Source organism: Glycine max, chromosome 7 (genome assembly GCF_000004515.6).
Source record: "Glycine max cultivar Williams 82 chromosome 7, Glycine_max_v4.0, whole genome shotgun sequence".
Classification (NCBI taxonomy): domain Eukaryota; kingdom Viridiplantae; phylum Streptophyta; class Magnoliopsida; order Fabales; family Fabaceae; genus Glycine; species Glycine max.
The window spans coordinates 7,179,422-7,198,461 of NC_038243.2; the positions used below are offsets into that span (position 1 = coordinate 7,179,422).

Below are 19,040 nucleotides of genomic sequence, written 5' to 3' on the forward strand. Positions count from 1 at the left end.
AACTAGTCCGGGTAACTGGATTTATTTCAAACTGGCCGGATCTGACACTGGGTCAAATGCATGACCAATCTAATAACAAAATTGATCTGATTATGCCACCAGATTCCAATTGGACCGGTCTGATAAAGCTTTTGAAATATGTTCCACACTCTGGCTTCTAAATGGCACCCTTAACTTTACCCGGATTAAATCCAAATAACCTGACCCTTATGAGTTATGACCATCTGGCCCAAAAACCAACATCTTTGGGTTTATTTTGGTTTCTCTGACTCTGTGGAACACAAATATGCATTTGTAAATGTAACTTCTAAAGAACTAAAAGATCTGAATTTAGCTTCTGGTTTACTTATATATGTTTTTGTTAATGTATCAAGTGAAAGAGTACGGGTTATGAATAGTTACAATATTGTTGTGGCTTAAATACATTTTTATTTTTAATAAATATTTGATTTATTTATTTATTTTTTAATAAATTTTTATTTTAAGTTGAGTCTCTAATAAAACAGTAATTTTATTTTTTATCATTAATATTTTATTTTAATTCCTAATAAATTAATGAATTTTGTTTTAATCTTAACTACTTGGAACAAATGAAAAAATTATAAAAAATAAATGCAAAATTTTTTAATTTATTGGTAACTAAAAAAATTATCAAGAATAAAAAACAAAATTATTATTTTAATAAAACTAAATGCAAAATAAAAAAATTTAGAAAACAAATACGTAAATTAAATATTTATTAAGGATCAACAATATATTGAATTCTATTTATAATATTAATACATGACCTGACTGTAATTCTTTGTGACCTTACACCATGCAGATCTATGGATATAGAATGTCACTTTGGGCCCGAGCATACCGGTATTATTGAAGATTGCTTTCTACAACCAGAGAGCCTGGAATGTATGTGTTAGAAGGGTTAGAAAGATAGGTGAACAGAACTGGAAACAATTTTCGTCAAGTGATGTAACAGAGATTAAAGGACATCTGCTCAAGTACCCTATAGAAGTTGATCAAATTTTATATGATATTGTTTAACTATGAGTGATAATTTCACAACAAAGTGTGTTCTTTTTATTCTATAAAGTTTAAAGATGGTAACAAGGTTACAACAATAGTACTGTGACGGATCATCATTCATCAAGTAAAGTTCCCCTGCTAGCTAAGAGCTTAAAAAATAGTTTTATGCTTCTCTGAAGTCTCAAACGTTACAAAGACCTTTCCTATTATTGCCATGTTACTGCTATAGGACTCCTAACAGTATATTTATCTGATACCCAAGTAAGTGATCCAAATGATGAACTGCCAGCAATTGCTGTTCTTCCATATGAAACAAAGGTCACTTTATAACTCAATTTGTCACCAATTTTTCTGAAACTAATATTCCTTGGTTCAACCGAGACAGATACTCCCTTTGGTTCTTCCACTTTCACTGCATAAGAACTTGAGGGCTTCCCAACATTTGTGACTACCCTCTTGTATGCCACACTAGCATTTCTAGCACTCGTGCCAAATAGCACAGCAAATGAAGGGTAGTTCAAGTCACCAGCATGAAGAGCTGATTTTTTGGCACATTTAAAATTACCTTTTGACAGTATAGCAATCTGGGAGGATGTGTATTTCAAACTGCACAAGTAATTTAAGTAATCTTTGGTGGTGATGTCATAGACTAACCCTGGATCAGAAGCTCTTTCAGGGTTAACATGGCCTGAACCAAATGCAAAAGGGTCAGCAAATGCAGAATTGTTTGAACCGTTGTCGGCAATTGGAGCACCTTTGTTGTTTGATGTGGAAGCAGTAGTCATGAGAGCAGATTTGATAGCTGCAGGTGACCAATCCTTGTGCACAGATTTAATCAGTGTAGCTATGCCACTAACATGAGGACATGACATTGACGTACCTGAGACTATGTTAAATAGTACACTTCTTTTGTCACTCTTGAGCATGCTTGGACTAGTTGTGGGGGGCCAAGCAGCCAAGATGTTCACACCAGGTGCAGTTACATCTGGCTTGATCACATCTGGGCCCACAGCACTTGGTCCTCTAGAAGAAAATGCAGCCATAACTGGTGCTGGGTCTCCATATGTTGTCCCTAGGAAGGAAATTGAAACTGTTGGTGCTTTTGCTGAGTGAATGTAGCTTCTGATTGTTTTACTTGCTGAGGAACCTAAGGATGTGGCTGGCAAAACATGAGGATCAGCAAAAAGCTCTTCTCCTTGGTTTTCTGAGTTGAGTAGTATCATTCCTGCCCCACCTGCCATCTTCACTTCCTCTCCCTTTCCGGTTCTACTATTTATTCCACGTTCGCAGGCGACTATTTTTCCTTTGACAAACTTTGGATCAAGTGAACCTTTGGTGCAATACTGTGCTGTCCTTTGTGCTTTTGAGGAGTTTCCATACACAAGAGGCAATAGGTTTGTTTGCTTGCCTTTGTATAATGATGACCCTTTGAAAACCTTTCCATTCCCAAGCTTCACTTTTGTTGGAAAGCTTCTGTCAGTGTAGCTAGCAGCAACAGTCATGATCCATGGGGCAACATTTCCAGCAGTTGAACTAGAGGGACCAGAATTGCCTGCTGAACAAGAAACAAAAACTCCTTTTTGTGTTGCTCCAAATGAGGCTATGGCAATGCTGTCATTGTAGTAAGGTTTAGCAATGCCACCTAAAGAGAGTGACAACACATCAACACCATCAGCAACAGCTTGATCAATAGCTGCCAATATGTCAGAGTTAGCACAGCCTAAACGCCAGCATACTTTATAAGCAGCTATTCTTGAGGTGTACCTCATTCCACTGGCAGAACCGCGTGCCAAGCCGAAAAGGCTGGCATTGCTCACCATGTTACCAGCTGCAGTTGAGGCTGTGTGTGTTCCATGTCCTTGCGCATCTCTCGCGGAACGATAGTCCAATGTTTCATTGATTCTTCCAGCAAATTTTTCATACCCTTGTAGAAAGACTCTTGCACCTACAAGCTTCTTGTTACAACTTGAGGAAGAGAAGTTGGTGCCTGCTTCACAAGCACCTTTCCAACGAGAGGGTACTTTGGACAAACCTGTGTCTTGGAAACTGATGTGTTCAGGCCATATTCCTGTATCAAGGACTCCTATGATCACATCTGAGGCCAAGTTAGAAGCACTCCAAAGTCCTTTTCCATTCTGTAGGCCAAGAAAATGGGAGCTGTATGTTGTGTGAAGGTTTAATAGTTCATCAGGTATGGCTGAAAGGAAACCATCTATTTGGTTCAAGTACTCAAGCTGTTTATTTGAAAGTTGGGCAGCAAAACCAAACATGCTGGTTTCATAAACATAAAGAAGCTGAGGGGCTATGTCTTCTTCTAATGACGCTTCAGAGATGAAATCAACGACTGATTTGAACCAAGGTTTTGTGTTGTCTTGGGAATGGATTGAGGCTTTGATCTTGGTCTTGTCCATGTGTATTATGTATGTCTTCTTGTCCATCACAGCAACTGAATTTGTCACCATAAAGGCCAGGAGGAATAGGAGTGTCCTGAAGATCATGTTGCCTACAGAAAAGTCACAAATAGGACAAAAAATTAAATAAACAAACTCTTCATATGATATTTGGTCTAAAAAAAAAATAGTATACCATTTAAACAAACTTCTATGAACTCTTTTTTTCCTTAATACATTTTCTTTGTTTAGTTTTAACAGAGACGTGATTTTTGGCTATCTCAAATATTTCTTTATGGAACATTATTTTGTACTCTAGAAACATGAATAACTTAAAGGCAAATTTCCACTGTTTAAATAATACTATGCAACTAAACTATGCAAGGAATATTGTAAATAATACTAGGCAAGTAAATGGTACATAGCAAAATAGTGTTTACTCTAAGACAATCGGCTATGAATAAACAATCAGAGAATGGAGGTAGAGGTCCAAACCTATGCTGGATTTAGCACAAGAACACTAGAGAAAAAGATATGATGGATGAAGGATGCCAATAACTGCTAACATTGACTCTTTAAAAAGAACCGGAAGAAGCTAAGCCCGAAAAAGTTAAAGGCATTAATTTTCTGTATGTTCATTGAAGTTCAGCAATGGCAATGAGTCTACCTTTTGTATTCTTATCTTCTACTTCACGACTGCACGCTTTATATTAGATGATAACAAGTCCTTATATACTTATTGTGATGAGCAACAAGTCCAATCATGTGTCATTGTATATTAAATGGTACAAATATCTTTCTCCATTCTGTGCCAAGTTATATCACTGACCACGATATATAGTTGTTTCCAATTTTAATTTTAGCATTCTTTTATTCTCTCATGAGAGCCTTTTAAATTCCAAATTGGCATTTATAATTAAAACATCATTTCTTAATTATAGAGTATTGAGGTATCCTTAGAGACAGTTAAAACAATTGTTCATGTGGGCCAAAAGCTACAACACATGGTAAAGGTGCATCTTATTTTACTCAAGTCAATTAATAAGCACTATAATTGGAAATGACTCTTCCCCACCAGGGTCTTGCCATGGGAGGATGTTGACACAAACTCCATCGGTTAATTGAGTTCTAACTATTAATTTACACCATGTGGAAGATTCATTTAATTTTTTCATTTCTTTATCTTGCTACAGATAGCATTTGTGATGGATATGTGTTGAAGTACAAGTGTAAAACTGAAGTAAAATATAGGTAAAAAGGCCTGTAAATCTAATTTCTTAAAGATTTTGGGTTGAATGTGATGTGAAATTAACTTATTATTTTAAAATTTTGGATTGAATGTTCTTATTCACTTTAACATTATGCAAATATAGTACCAAAAGTATTCAAGGAACTGTATTTAAATTCTAACATTATGCAAATATAGTACCAAAAGTATTCAAGGAACTGCATTTAAATTGTCTTTTACTTTGATCCTATATGTCTTCATACACTTGCACAGCTAAAGCCATATACTAATAGTAGTGTGCATTAAATTAAAACTCATCCTTTATTCAGTGTATGAAGCTACCACAAGAGCTTGTTTTGATGTCATGATGGCATTGCCCATTTAGTTGAATTTAGTGGAGTCATGGTAATCTTTTCAGACCCAGAAGGATTGTGGGTCCAAAATTCTATTAGGAGATTTCTAAGTGGGTTACAATACTTCTGATCATCACGCTCACATGCTACTGCTGTTTACTATCATTACAAAAGTTCTAGATTTCTAAATAAGGGAATTAGTACGTGTCAGCTAAGCAAGCCCCGAAGACACTTCCGGGACCACCACTTAAGTGTTGGATAAGCCATGTACATGTAGTGTGTTTATGAATGTTGTGCACTCATTGATTGAAGAATTTTAGTTAAGAGCTACCTATGTAAGGTATTTTTTCCTTAGTTTTGTGTTATTCAATGTGTATCATGATCACCATAAATAATCTTTATAACATTATATATGTAGCTATTGTGCATATATATGGTCCACATAGTTAGAAAGGTACATATTCATTAACAGAGATCTAGAGTAAGTGCTTCTAAAGTACCCTAAGAATATCTATCCTCTTTGATATTTTGAGACCAGCTGTTACTTCTGCGCTCGCGGTATGTGATCATTGCATGGTGATCTAGGGACATCTCAAACCTTCCTTTGAGTCTAATTCAAGGCATTCCTCATTCATATGGCAAGTGCATCTGACATTATTAATAGAAAATGAGTAGAGTGAGTCAATTTGATTATAATTATGGAAAGTAAGCTAATTTAACTCAAAGTAAACAGAGACGCACAAGAGTCCCAATACAAGGTTACAATGTGGAAATGCTTTTCCTTATAACATTCCGTGTTTGAAAATCTTTCATTTCTTTCAAATCAAATGGTATGCAACTAATCTAGCTATTGAGGACTTCATCTAACTCTTGTTGAGATAGAACACACTCTTTTTAATAGGGACAGTCCAGAAATGTATTTGCGGGATTTTTTTTTTTACATAATTTTTTAAATATTTTACCTCTAATAAATAATAAGTTTAATAAAAATATTTATTATTAATTTTATGTATAAAATTAAAGAGATAGGATTCACTACTAAAAATTTAAGCAAATGAACGTACAAATGAATAGAAGAGAAGAAAAAAAAACCTTTATATTAAAAAGAATAAACAGTAAATTTGATTAATATCTTAAGGTAAGAAAAAGCTAAAATATAGGAAGCTAAAATATAACATTTAAAAAAAAACACTTAAAGTGATGTATCAAAATATACGTACCAAAAAAAGTGATGTATTAAAATATGAACTTAAATATATTTTAATTTCTCAAATTAATTAAGTAGTAACCGATTAAAAAAAGTTAATTACAGTAAGTCGACGGAAATTAATAAATAAATTCTAGCAATATTTTGATGAATGAAAGTTGTGTTTCCTTTTTTAACTACGATGCAATAAAAATACCTTTTATTTTCCTTATTCTTTTATTCCAAATAATAATTCTGACTGATCGACCATTAAGACGCCGAAAAATAGCTATCTGTGTTTGTCCTACGTACCAGGTTTATTGATAATTCCACAAGTCAAGACTCCCCTTTTTGTTTCTTCTATTTTGTTTTTTCCTTCCAATGGTGACACAAAGAAATTGTGGATTCGGATGCTAATCTTTCTCTATTACCGTGCAAGACGGACAATTTTCAAACAAAATTTCACCAGATTAAGTCTACTCGAATACTGCCAACACCTTGAAATATTGTGTTCCATGTTAATTTATAATTTAACCACTAAGTGAATAACCAACTAATTTTCAACTAATTAAAGCCTGACAAACCAACTAATTTTCAACTAATTAATATCCAATCGATGGGTCACAGTTTTATTCTTATAAAAAATGTTTTGATGGGTTAAAAGGAAAAGATGTTTAGAAATGATCCATGATTTCAATTGTTAATCGATGTGAAATTTTGAGTACAGAAACACATGAAGAAACATGGTGGTTTTGATTGTTCAGGACACCATGCATGGTGAATATATTTTAATTTTGTACTACCAGCGAGTCAAAGTGTAGTTGTTTAGGTATAAAAAAGAAAAGGGTGTACCGTAGTTGTTTGGCCGTCAAATGCGTAAAAAATAAGGTAATTAAGTTTAACAATTCATAGTTCTAGATTAATATTTTGTTAGTCAATAACTGAATAATAAGAAATTTCAAAATGACATTTCAAAGTTTAGACTATATTAAGTCGTGAGATTAGGGACGTACGCGTGCTCTGAATTTCATTAAGAGTTGGCGCCGTAAGAAAATGAACTAATGGAAAGAATAAAGTGTATAGTGTATGTTAACAGTTATTAAGCTAAAATATACTTTTTCTTTTTTTTTTATTTATTAAAATTTGCCTTAGTATCTTTTAAAATATTTATTTTGGTTTTTATCGCTGAAATTTGGATTATCTTTGTGTTTTAGAAAGTGATCATTATCATTTTGTGGTCCAATTTTGAATCATTTATCAATTAATTCAAGATATTAAATTTATCCCATTAAATTATTTATATATAAAATATGGAATCAACTTATGTTTGAACAAAAAAAGTTATGAATATTATAAAAATATTATCAAAAGTGAATTTCATCAACTAAAAAAGTAAAATTTCTAAATGGCTAAAATAAAATTTTGGTCTCATATTCATATTTTAGGTTTCATTTTAGTTCCTTATATTTAAAATTTTTCACTTTGGTCACTTAAAGTCTTTCTATTACTTAGTGTCAAAAATTGACTCAAGGATGGAATTGGTCAAATAGAGACACTAGGAGAGATATTATAAGGGGCTAAAGTGAATTTTTTTAAACTTAAAGATAAAGTAAATTTTTTTAAACTTAAGACAAGAAATTGAAATTTCAAATGTAGATAATGGAACAAAAATTTATTTTAGTCAATCTAATATCAAATTTTTTTTCTATTATTTGTATGACTCACTTTTCATATAACTTTTACTATGTTTATAATTATTTTGGTTTGAATATTAGTTAGGGGCCATAGTTTTCATGTAGTCATTCGAATGAGACAATTTTCATGTCTTAAGTCAATAAAAAAAAAGTTTCAATACATTTTTTCATTTCTGTTCATGCAAATGTATTTTTTTTTTTTCATTTTTAAAGCATTTTAGATAACACTTGAACAGTAAAAAAAATATTTGAACAATGAAAAAAGTGTTACCTAAGTGCTTTAAGAATGAAAAATAAACAAAAATTGCAAGGAATAAAATAAATAAAAATTGCATAAAAACAAAAAAATACTAAATTACAAGGATGAAATATATTTAAACATAAAAAAGTTCAAAATTGTATTCTTAATAAAAAAAACAGTCATTGTTTTGAAAGGACAACATTGACGTAAATTTGAGAAATAAATAACTAAAATGAATTTTAGTAAAAATATAAGGGACAAAAAAGTATATTTTAACATTATTATTATTATGCGCAAGAATATGAGGAAAAGGCAAAAATAAATATTTTTCTTAAAATATATTAATTATAAGAAGCATGCTAATCAATATGTTTAGATTGTTGATTAAGGAATAAAAAGAAAAAAAATATAATATAATATTAAATGTTAATTACCATAGAGCAAATTTTAATATTGAATTGGTAGAATTTATTATTATGATGTCAACTATGCCTGTTTTCGGTAACATATGATTTGTACCTGACGTCCAATGTTATAATATGTATTCTTTCCCCACTGAAAGTTTTCAACTTTGTTGGATGATAACCTAACCAATTTAGTCATTTAGCAAATTGTTTGATGTGATATGCTTAGATATCTTGGACTTCCAAGGAGACCAACACATCAGGTTAGACTTGTCAATTCGTAAGTTGGTCATTAGGATCTATAAAAGGGAGAGATAGCATGTCCTCAAAGGCAAAAAAAACCACCTTCAACCTTAAACTTTGTTAATTGTTATAAGGTCGAGACTCATAAATCATAACCATTTCCAATGAGTATAACCTTATGGTTTTTCTTGTTGCCCTTCTGCCTCATAAACTTGAGCACCAACATCATTTTGGCAACTGGTCATTGTCTTGGCCATCAACAATCTTTGTTGCTCCAATTGAGGAACAACCTCATATTCAATTCCACCAAGTCCAAAAAACTGATTCACTGGAACCAAAGTGATGATTGTTGTGAATGGAATGGAGTGGCATGCAACCAAGGCCATGTTATAGCTCTTGACTTGAGCCAAGAATCCATCTCTGGAGGTATTGAAAATTTAAGCAGTCTCTTCAAGTTGCAAAGTTTGAATTTGGCCTATAATGGATTCCATTCTGGGATTCCTCCAGAGTTTCAAAAGCTAAAGAATTTGAGGTATTTGAATTTGTCAAATGCTGGCTTTGAGGGGAAAATTCCAATTGAGATCTCTTACCTGACAAAGTTAGTAACTCTTGATTTGTCTAGCACAGTTACTTCACAACATGCTTTAAAACTTGAGATGCCAAATATTGCAATGCTTGTGCAGAACTTCACAGAAATCAAAGTGCTACATCTGGATGGCATAGCAATATCAGCTAAAGGAAAGGTGTGGAGCCATGCTTTATCTTCACTTACAAACTTGCAAGTCTTAAGCATGTCATCTTGTAATCTCTCTGGTCCTCTTGATTCTTCATTAGCAAAACTACAATCTCTTTCAATACTTCAATTGGACCAGAATAATTTAGCAAGTCCAGTGCCAGAGTCTTTGGGAAGTTTGTCTAATTTGACCATCTTGCAACTTAGTGGCTGTGGATTGAATGGAGTTTTTCCAAAAATCATTTTTCAAATACCATCATTGCAGGTGATTGATGTGTCTGATAATCCAAGTCTTAATGGTTCTCTAGCAAACTTTCGAAGTCAAGGTTCCCTCTATAACTTCAACCTTAGCCACACAAATTTTTCTGGACCTCTGCCAATGTCTATTCACAATTTGAAGGAATTGTCTAAATTAGATCTTTCGAACTGCAAGTTCATAGGGACACTTCCTTATTCAATGTCAAACCTCACCCAACTTGTTCATCTAGATTTGTCATTCAATAACTTTACTGGTCCTATTCCATCATTTAATAGGTCCAAGGCCCTCACAGTTTTATCCCTTAATCATAATAGATTCAAGGGTACACTTCCATCCACCCATTTTGAGGGCCTTACAAATCTCATGAGCATTGATTTAGGAGATAACTCCTTTGATGGAAGAATACCCTCATCTTTATTTAGACTTCAATCTCTTCAGCATCTCATGCTTTATTACAATAAATTTGATGGTGTGTTGGACGAATTTCCAAATGCTTCTTTGTCATCATTAGAGATGCTTGATTTGAGTGGCAACAATTTTGAAGGGCCTATTCCCATGTCTATCTTCCAACTCAAACGACTTCGTTTGCTGCAACTTTCCAAAAACAAGTTCAATGGCACCATACAACTTGGTATGCTTGGGAGGCTGCAAAATTTGTCTTCACTGGATCTAGGACACAATAACTTGTTAGTTGATGCAGGCATTGAGGATGACCATGACGCATCATCCTTTCCCAGTTTGAAAACTCTTTGGTTGGCTTCATGCAATTTGAGAGAATTCCCTGACTTTTTGAGAAATAAATCTTCACTACTCTACCTAGACTTATCTAGCAATCAGATTCAAGGAACAATACCCAACTGGATTTGGAAATTTAATTCTATGGTTGTTTTGAATATTTCTTACAACTTTTTGACAGATATTGAAGGGTCTTTACAGAAACTTAGTTCAAATTTGTTCAAACTTGACCTTCACTCAAACCATCTCCAAGGGCCTGCTCCTACTTTTTTGAAAAATGCCATTTACTTGGACTACTCAAGCAATAGATTCAGCTCTATTAACTCAGTAGACATTGGTAGTCACATTCCTTTCTTGTATTTTCTCTCCCTTTCAAACAACAGTTTTCAAGGAAGAATCCATGAATCCTTTTGTAACATTTCAGATCTTCGAGCACTTGACCTTTCCCATAACAGATTCAATGGTCAGATCCCTATGTGTTTGACAAGTAGAAGTAGCACTCTCAGGCTACTAAATCTTGGTGGAAATGAGCTCAATGGATATATTTCAAATACATTATCAACTTCATGTTCTTTGAGGTTTTTGGATCTCAGTGGAAATCTTTTAAGGGGAACCATCCCAAAATCTTTGGCTAATTGCCATAAACTACAAGTTCTAAACCTTGGAAACAATCAACTAGTTGACAGATTTCCATGCTTCTTGAAGAGCATCTCCTCCCTCAGAGTCATGATTTTAAGATCAAACAAATTGCATGGGCCTATTGGATGTTCCAATAGCATTGGCAGTTGGGAGACACTTCAAATTGTTGATTTAGCCTCTAACAATTTCAGTGGTACATTACCAGCATCACTCTTACTGAGTTGGAAAACATTGATGCTTGATGAAGATAAGGGTGGACAATTTGGTCATCTATATTTTGATCTCTATGATGACTTTAATCCTATGAATTTTATAACTGCAATTGTAGATCTCAACCATGAGCTACAAATCAAGTTAGCCAAAATTATAGCATTAGAGCCACATTTAATAATAGACCACATAATCTCTCATATCTTTGAGGAGGGTGTTGGTGTTCGAGCTTATGAGGATTCGGTTACAATTGTCAACAAAGGTAGACAGTTAAATTTGGTTAAAATCCTCATTGCCTTCACGTCTTTGGATTTCTCATCCAACAATTTTGAAGGGCCAATACCAAAAGAGCTTATGAATCTCACAGCACTACATGCTCTTAACTTGTCACAAAATTCTTTCTCAGGTAGCATCCCTTCTTCCATAGGAAATCTAAAACATCTTGAGTCCTTAGACTTGTCAATCAACTCTTTAGGTGGAGAGATTCCTATGGAGCTTGCAAAGTTATCATTTCTTGCTGTCATGAACATCTCTTATAATCATTTGGTGGGGAAAATACCAACAGGTACACAAATTCAGACATTTGAGGCTGATTCATTTATAGGGAATGAAGGGTTATGTGGACCTCCATTGACCCCAAATTGTGATGGTGAAGGAGGGCAAGGGTTGTCACCACCAGCATCTGAAACACTTGATTCTCATAAAGGGGGTTCAATTGAATGGAATTTCTTAAGTGTAGAGTTGGGGATGATTTTTGGTTTTGGAATTTTCATCTTTCCCCTTATTTTTTGGAAGAGATGGAGGATATGGTATTCCAAGCATGTAGATGACATCCTTTGCAAGATCGTCCCTCAGCTTGATTTTGTTTATGTGCAGCGTGGGGGACAAAATTATAGAATTATGAGGTGGAAGCCTTATTGATGGTAATTTGCAATTTTTTCTATATTGTATTTGACACTTTCTTGATCTTATTTGTTTATAATCACTGTGGAAATAAGGATTTCATCCATAGAATAGGTTGAACCTAGTAATAAGATGTGACATGAATTACTTCTCTAATTTTTTTAGGCTTGTTTTAGGATTCTCGTTTAAGCAGGTGCGAGACTAAGTACATGTCTGCTTCAATGCTTAAAATTGTCGTGCATCAACCAAATGCTACAATTTCTAGCTTCTGCAGTATTTCGTTAGAAAACGAGCATATATGACACAAAATATTAAGCACATGGTAACCCTCTTGCATAATTGCCTTATGCTTTTAAAAAATGTCACTTGGTTTCAGAATAAAGATATGGTTAAGATATTGCATACCAAACTCAACTGCACTAATAACATACAAGAGTTTTTTTCATGATGGACAATTGAACATTTTAACATGTCGCCTTGAAAATTTTATTTTAACTGTCCTTTCTTTCTAAAGCCTCACTATATATTAACACATCTAAGAAACATGACACAGATATCAGCATGACCAAAGCCTCTCTCAGAAAATGATACAGCTATCAGCATGACCAAGCCCCTTTTAAGAAACATGTTAATTTTATTTCTGTTGCCTACGTTGCACAAGACACGCACGTCTCTTAATTGTTTAAATCGCAACAATTATATCATTTATGTACAATTGGAGTTGACGCCGTCAAGGTTTAAGTTTTAACTGTTTAATTTTACAAGTAGTGGGGATTTTTAACCACCACTATGTTTATTATCTATTTATAAATAAAAATTTAAAAAATTGGCAGTTCGATCTTAACCGTCACTTATTTATTTATGAACCTCAAAAACATTTCTGTCTTGGATTTTTCCTTCACAGCATCTACGGACAAAAAGACATTGCAGTGTCTTTAAATCCACTGCAAATCACAAAATGACGCACAAAAAGAATACTTACAACCCACTCTTGGCACCATTAAAGACATTGCAGCCCAATCCAAAACCAAAGACCAATAAAATGATTTGATAGTCAACAAAACATAAAAATCCAGTCTCTTATTCTGAACAATTGGCTTTTGAAGTGTGCTGTTTTAATTGCAATAACAGGTACCCACACCAACCTATTCACATTCCAACAGAGCTTGTAGCACACCAACCACATATTCGAGAAAAATCTCCTTAAACAAATATTGATACTGATACCATCAGATCGGCGAACACCTCGCCGCCGGTTAATCGGACAAACACGTCCACCACCTGAGGGATCGAACTTCGGTGCCATCTTCACTCGAGTGGTGTGAATTAGGAAGAGGATGATTTTTTAAATTTTTATTTTCATTATAATTTTTAATTTCAATTTAACGGAAATGGTATAATTGTTGTATATATGCATTATTTTGTCGTGTGAAATACTACACCGGCTTTCTCATCCCGCAATTCAATTGTGTCGGCTGCTACCTGTGTCAACTATGGCAGCAACATTTCAGAACTTTATTCCTACTTTTTAATTATTAGTAGTATAAATTAATAATTATGTCAGTGTAATCTAACCATGCATCATGCACGCCTTTTTTTGTGTACAAATATACCATAACAAAGTTGGTTTACATCATTTGAATGGAAAGTTAATACAGCCGCGTTAATTAAGATACTTTTTTCTTTTAAGATTAAGTTGTTTTTTGTTTTATAAATAATACTAGAAACATAATTACAAATTAAAAATAAATTGATCCAAATACCCATTGAGGTTAAAAACTACGTCCAAAATTGTGATGGCATCTCCCATCTTATTAGCAAACCTGATTGTTAATTGCAATACCAGCTAGTAATCATTTGGAGAACAGAGTAATTACACAAAGATAGGTTAATTAAACAATTAATAAATTAAAAAACACAAGCTAAGTGGAAAGAAAAAAACCGTGTTGTATTTGGGCTTGGGGCTTGGGGAGTACTTAACTTCAAGATGGATTTACATTAAGTACATGTGAATCTAAACAAACACTTATTAATTTAACTCTACTGCTCAACATGAGAAATATAAACACTCCTTAATTATCTAAACTGATGAAAATATCTAGAGGCTAGCAATAGACAATGATAAACAAGAAAGTGACATGCACAAGAGATTAAGAATCAGGTTCAAGAATCATGACTTTGGAGCCTCTCAACGACTTGACTCATGCTAGGTCTCACATCTTTCTCTTCCTCCACACATTCCAAAGCCACTGTTGTCAATATCTCCATCTGCTCCACATCATAATCTGATCCCAAAGTAGGGTCAACAATTTGTTCCACCCAACATTCCCCTTCTCTTGCCTTTCTCCTTCTCTCCCTCACCCATGTTGCCAACCTCTCATTATGAGATTGATCAGCTCCTAATTCAGTGACTTGGACACCAATCATTGGACTCCTCCCAGTTATCATCTCCAACACAACAATTCCATAGCTATAAACATCCACCTTAGAAGTGATTTGCAAGTTGAAAACCCATTCCGGTGCCATGTAACCCCTTGTCCCTCTTATCCTAGAGAAGCTTGAGTTGTTGACATTGTTTCTATTCAATGGCTTGGACAAGCCAAAATCAGCCACCTTGGGTTGGTAATCAGAGTCAAGAAGTATGTTTTGAGGCTTTATATCACAATGCAAGATCCACTCCAAGCACTCTTCATGTAAATAGGCCAAACCCTTTGCCATTCCCACAGCAATGTTGTACCTCTTGCTCCAATCAAGTGCATTTGATGGAAGATTATGTGCCAAAGAGCCATTTTCCATGTACTCATAAACCAACATCCTATGCTTTCCTTCTACACAATACCCCCACATGCCAATTAAGTTCATGTGGTTGAGCCTTCCAATGATGCTCACTTCAGTAAGAAACTCACTCTCTCCTTGGTCTGCAAATTCGTGCAATTTTTTAATTGCTGCAATGCGTTTATCTGATAACACGCCCTTGTACACTGTCCCTCCAGCACCCCTTCCAATCTCTTCGCTGAAACCCTTTGTGGCTTGTTTCAGTTCAGAGTAAGTGTATCTTCTGAACCCAGTAGCTGCTGCAAGAACATACCCTTGTTGATCTGCACTAACCAAATGATTACTACTCCTAAATAGAAAACACCACACCATAAAAATGCACAAAACCTCAAAACCTCCCAATCCAATTGCAAACCAAAGCATGAACTTCACCGACCCGTTTTCCTTGCCCTTCACGTAAGGTCTTTCTAGTACTTTTTCTGCATTTCTCGAACAAGCCAAGTCATCGCTGTTTTGAACCCGATTCTCTTGAACATCATTCTTCGGCAAACGAAGGAAGATTTGTCCGGTGAAACCGGGCGAATGATGTCCGTTTAGCAACTGTCTCTTGGGGTAACACCAAAAGAGACCATTTTCCCTCGCAAAGGAGTACTGAAACCCCATGCACTCGCACAATCCCGAGCACAATTTCTCACATTGTTTATAAGTGTAATTTGAAAAAGATGAACCATAGTCGTATCCATAGAAATCCACTTCATAATAGGGTACAAAGCGATATTCTGTCTTGTTGTCACAAGTAGGTTGGAAATTCGGCTTGCAACCTAAAGTCCAATCTTGGCTATCAATCCAACTATACCCTTCAAGACACGAACACTTTCTACCAATTACTTGTTCATGACTGCATATACTATTGGGTCCACAAATTCCATGAATGAAACAAGGTTGTGACTTGAATTGCCCTGTTATGGACCAATTCTCTTCACCGTTTTTTCTGCTATAGACACGAACATTGCCATCGTGATCAAGGGTCAATCTTCGTTGGAGGAGTAAACCATAATCAATTGTCTTGAAACTGAAATGATCTGAAGCACTGAATTCGCCCAAGTTGTCTAACACTGCAACTCTGCTACTGTTGTATGTGCTTCTTCCGTTGCCAAAACCAACGTTGTCGCTGACAAGCCAAGGATCTGGCCAGTAAACGCTTGAAACTTGAGGACCATCGTAGAGAATACGGAAAACGTTGTCGTTGTCGAAGTAGAGGTTGTAAAAACCAGAGGAATGGTTGCCCTCACTTCTTGAGGAAACAAGCTTCGTGAACCTGAGCGGTAACCATTAAATTTGACCACAAAGTTTACTCGTGCAAATTAATTTAGTTTTGAAATTATAAAAATGTAAATCCATTGATTAACAGTTACTCCTATTTAAGTTATTAATGTCAGCTAAAGTAATTAATCTCACTTTCATTGATGAGGATATAAACGAATCAGATTAGTTATAAACGTATAAATAACATTTTTTTATACAAAGTATAAGAGCATGTGCAATGCAAGATTAAATTGTGATTTTAGCCAATTTTTTGGTGGACTCACAATATTATATATCTCTGAAGATTTTTTTAAAATTTTTGTTCTGATAATAAAATATCAAACTTATCATCTTAAACCATTTTTTATAAGTTTCACATTCACTTACCTTCTATATTTTTTTTAGAATTTATTTTAAAATAACTAAAACTAATTAATAATCTTTTTAGTTTTTTAGTTTTGTAGAGAGTGGCATAAAACATCATTCTTTGGATCTGTATGCAGATCTTGCTTGTTTTTTTTTTAGAAGAACATATCTCCATATCAATTATCTTGCTCCACATCAGATCTTACTAATATTAGATCTTATATGGAAGATAAGGATCAAAGTGTGAAAACGCATATTAGAGATGTTCTACATAACATAGATTTTCTTATCAATAATTGATATAGTGAATTATTTACTTTAGAAAAGTGGGATCTTATAAAAATAAAGAATTTAATTAAAATATAATTTATTTTTGCGCATGATAGGAGCCCATGGAATCCATGAATGCCGACAAATACTTTGAAAGAGATTGAAAATTATGTACTACTAAGAGTAATGTCATAAATTTATTGATTGATTTTTATGATATATCCAAAAAAATGCATGGTACACCAAAATTAAATTCTAAAATAATTTTTTTTAATATATTTAATATTGAAAATGATATTTTTTAATTTTAAATATAATAAAGAGTAGTCCTTAAAATTAAGGATTGGTCCATGAAATCGGTCAATTTACTCCTAATATTATCATTTCAATTAATTTAATCTTTAAATTTGACTAACAATTATATAATTCATTCCCAATCGTACGTTTCTTCAAAATAAAAAATCATACTAACGCCCTTAAAGTACAAAAAATAAAGCAATCGATATTCAATGATCGATTGATAAAGTGCAACTTTTGTATAATTTTGAAAACTAAATTTGACCATGCATTTAAATACTATATATCAAGCACGAGGACTGCTACTAACAAACTTTAGAACGCATTCTTTTGGACAAATTATATAAAATTTAGGGATTTTATTAATTTTAACAACAAGATATATAGTAGTAGTGTATTAGATAGCATATATTGATAAAATTGTTGACTAAAATATCAATTTGATTAATGAAAAATGGAAATGACTCATAGTACATACCTAGTGAAAATCTGGCCAGGAAGGAGGGTATCCGTGGGAAAACCGAAGCTCTGCCACAGAACCGCGCTTTGATTACTCTGCTCGCGGAGTACGAGGTTGCCGGTGTCGAACAAATGCAGCTCAAGCGTCTTCGAGGAGAGCGTGTTGGTGGACCAGACATCGAACTGTCCCGCGTCGGTTAAAACGAGGTTCCCCGTCTTGAGGAGCGAAAGCGTGGACCGTTTCCCGTTAACCGGTTGATCGCGGTTCGCCATCCACACAACGGTCTTCGTCGTCGCTTGCGTAGAGAACCATATCGCGAAGGAGTACGCGTTCTCCCCCACGGGGCTGAACCCTGCGGTGAAGGTTCCCTTCGGCGACGAGACTATGACGTCATCTTCGGGGTTCTCCACGGAGAGGGGGAGGGAGGAGGAACGGTGGAAGTGGAAGAGGAAGAAGATGAGGAGAAAGGGTATTAAGGTTGGTGAAGATGCCATGTTTGCATTCATATGAAGAGAGAGAGAGATAGAGATATGTGATAAATTGTATTATTTATATAGCATAGCATGATATGGTGAAAAAAGCCACTAGTATGCATGGACATTACATGTGGGTCATTGCGGCCTTCGTGGGTCGTGGCTTCATCTTCTCGTTTCACATTCGTATTTTTAATTTAGAAATAACGTAACTTTGAGGACCAAAATAATAAATAAAGGTTAATGTTCTACACTAACTAACCAATCTGATATTCTCGTGAGGATTTTTATACCCTTAACCCATAAGCAATAGTAACCGTTAATGATGTGCATGAGATCTCGAAGCAACATATAAGTTAAACATGATAGATCCTCACAGGAATATTCATGATAGATCCTCACAGGAATATTTATGTTACACAGTCCCTCAATTCTCAGTGCGTAAGTGCAAGCGATTAAAGTATGAAGACAGGATTGACTCATGTTGAAGGGATACAGATGTTAAAGACTTAAATAATTTTTTAAAAAATGTCAGAGGCTTATTTAAATTATTGTTAATTTTAGAAACTAAAATGATAATAAATATAGATTTAGAGACTAAATTGATCATTTACTTTAGTTTTTTAACTCATTTGTGTAGCATTCTTAATTAGAGAAACACTAATTAATAACATTTTAAAGATATTTTTTAAGAGAAATACTTCTAATACACTTATGATTAACTAAAATTTATTAAAAATTATTAATTTTTATAGGTATTACTTCTTATTTAACTATTCTTTTCTAATTTAGATGTGAGACCCACTAAAATTAATAATTTTTAAAAAACTTCCATCAATAATAGAGTATTAGA

General features: G+C 34.1%; 3 protein-coding genes across 3 annotated transcripts; 1 reads left to right on the top strand and 2 right to left on the bottom strand.

Annotated features, from left to right (window-relative positions):
• Positions 1-1,017: 1,017 nt before the first annotated feature.
• Positions 1,018-4,115, bottom strand: LOC100817581 (subtilisin-like protease SBT1.1). The gene is made up of 2 exons (XM_003528842.5): positions 3,909-4,115; positions 1,018-3,526 (listed from the first exon to the last, which is right to left on the bottom strand). The coding sequence occupies exon 2, from the start codon at positions 3,519-3,521 to the stop codon at positions 1,230-1,232; it is 2,292 nt and encodes a 763-aa protein (XP_003528890.1). The 5' UTR covers positions 3,522-3,526; positions 3,909-4,115; the 3' UTR covers positions 1,018-1,229.
• Positions 4,116-8,766: 4,651 nt separating this feature from the next.
• On the top strand, positions 8,767-12,369 carry LOC100805833 (receptor-like protein 7). Its single transcript, XM_006584121.4, has one exon. It carries the CDS (start codon positions 8,927-8,929, stop codon positions 12,257-12,259), a length of 3,333 nt encoding a protein of 1,110 aa, XP_006584184.1. The 5' UTR covers positions 8,767-8,926; the 3' UTR covers positions 12,260-12,369.
• A 1,799-nt stretch (positions 12,370-14,168) lies between these two features.
• LOC100806357 (putative receptor protein kinase ZmPK1) lies at positions 14,169-18,249 on the bottom strand. Its single transcript, XM_003529926.5, has 2 exons — positions 17,733-18,249; positions 14,169-16,334 (listed from the first exon to the last, which is right to left on the bottom strand). Exons 1-2 carry the CDS (start codon positions 18,218-18,220, stop codon positions 14,405-14,407), a joined length of 2,418 nt encoding a protein of 805 aa, XP_003529974.2. The 5' UTR covers positions 18,221-18,249; the 3' UTR covers positions 14,169-14,404.
• Positions 18,250-19,040: the final 791 nt, after the last annotated feature.

Bases quoted from the DNA above. Each gene is read 5' to 3' on its own strand.
- LOC100817581 (XM_003528842.5), bottom strand. From the start codon at position 3,521: ATGATCTTCAGGACACTCCTATTCCTCCTGGCCTTTATGGTGACAAAT.
- LOC100805833 (XM_006584121.4), top strand. From the start codon at position 8,927: ATGAGTATAACCTTATGGTTTTTCTTGTTGCCCTTCTGCCTCATAAAC.
- LOC100806357 (XM_003529926.5), bottom strand. From the start codon at position 18,220: ATGAATGCAAACATGGCATCTTCACCAACCTTAATACCCTTTCTCCTC. The intron at 16,335-17,732 runs GTATGTACTATG...GTTACCGCTCAG, and splicing joins CCTGGCCAGATTTTCACTAG to GTTCACGAAGCTTGTTTCCT.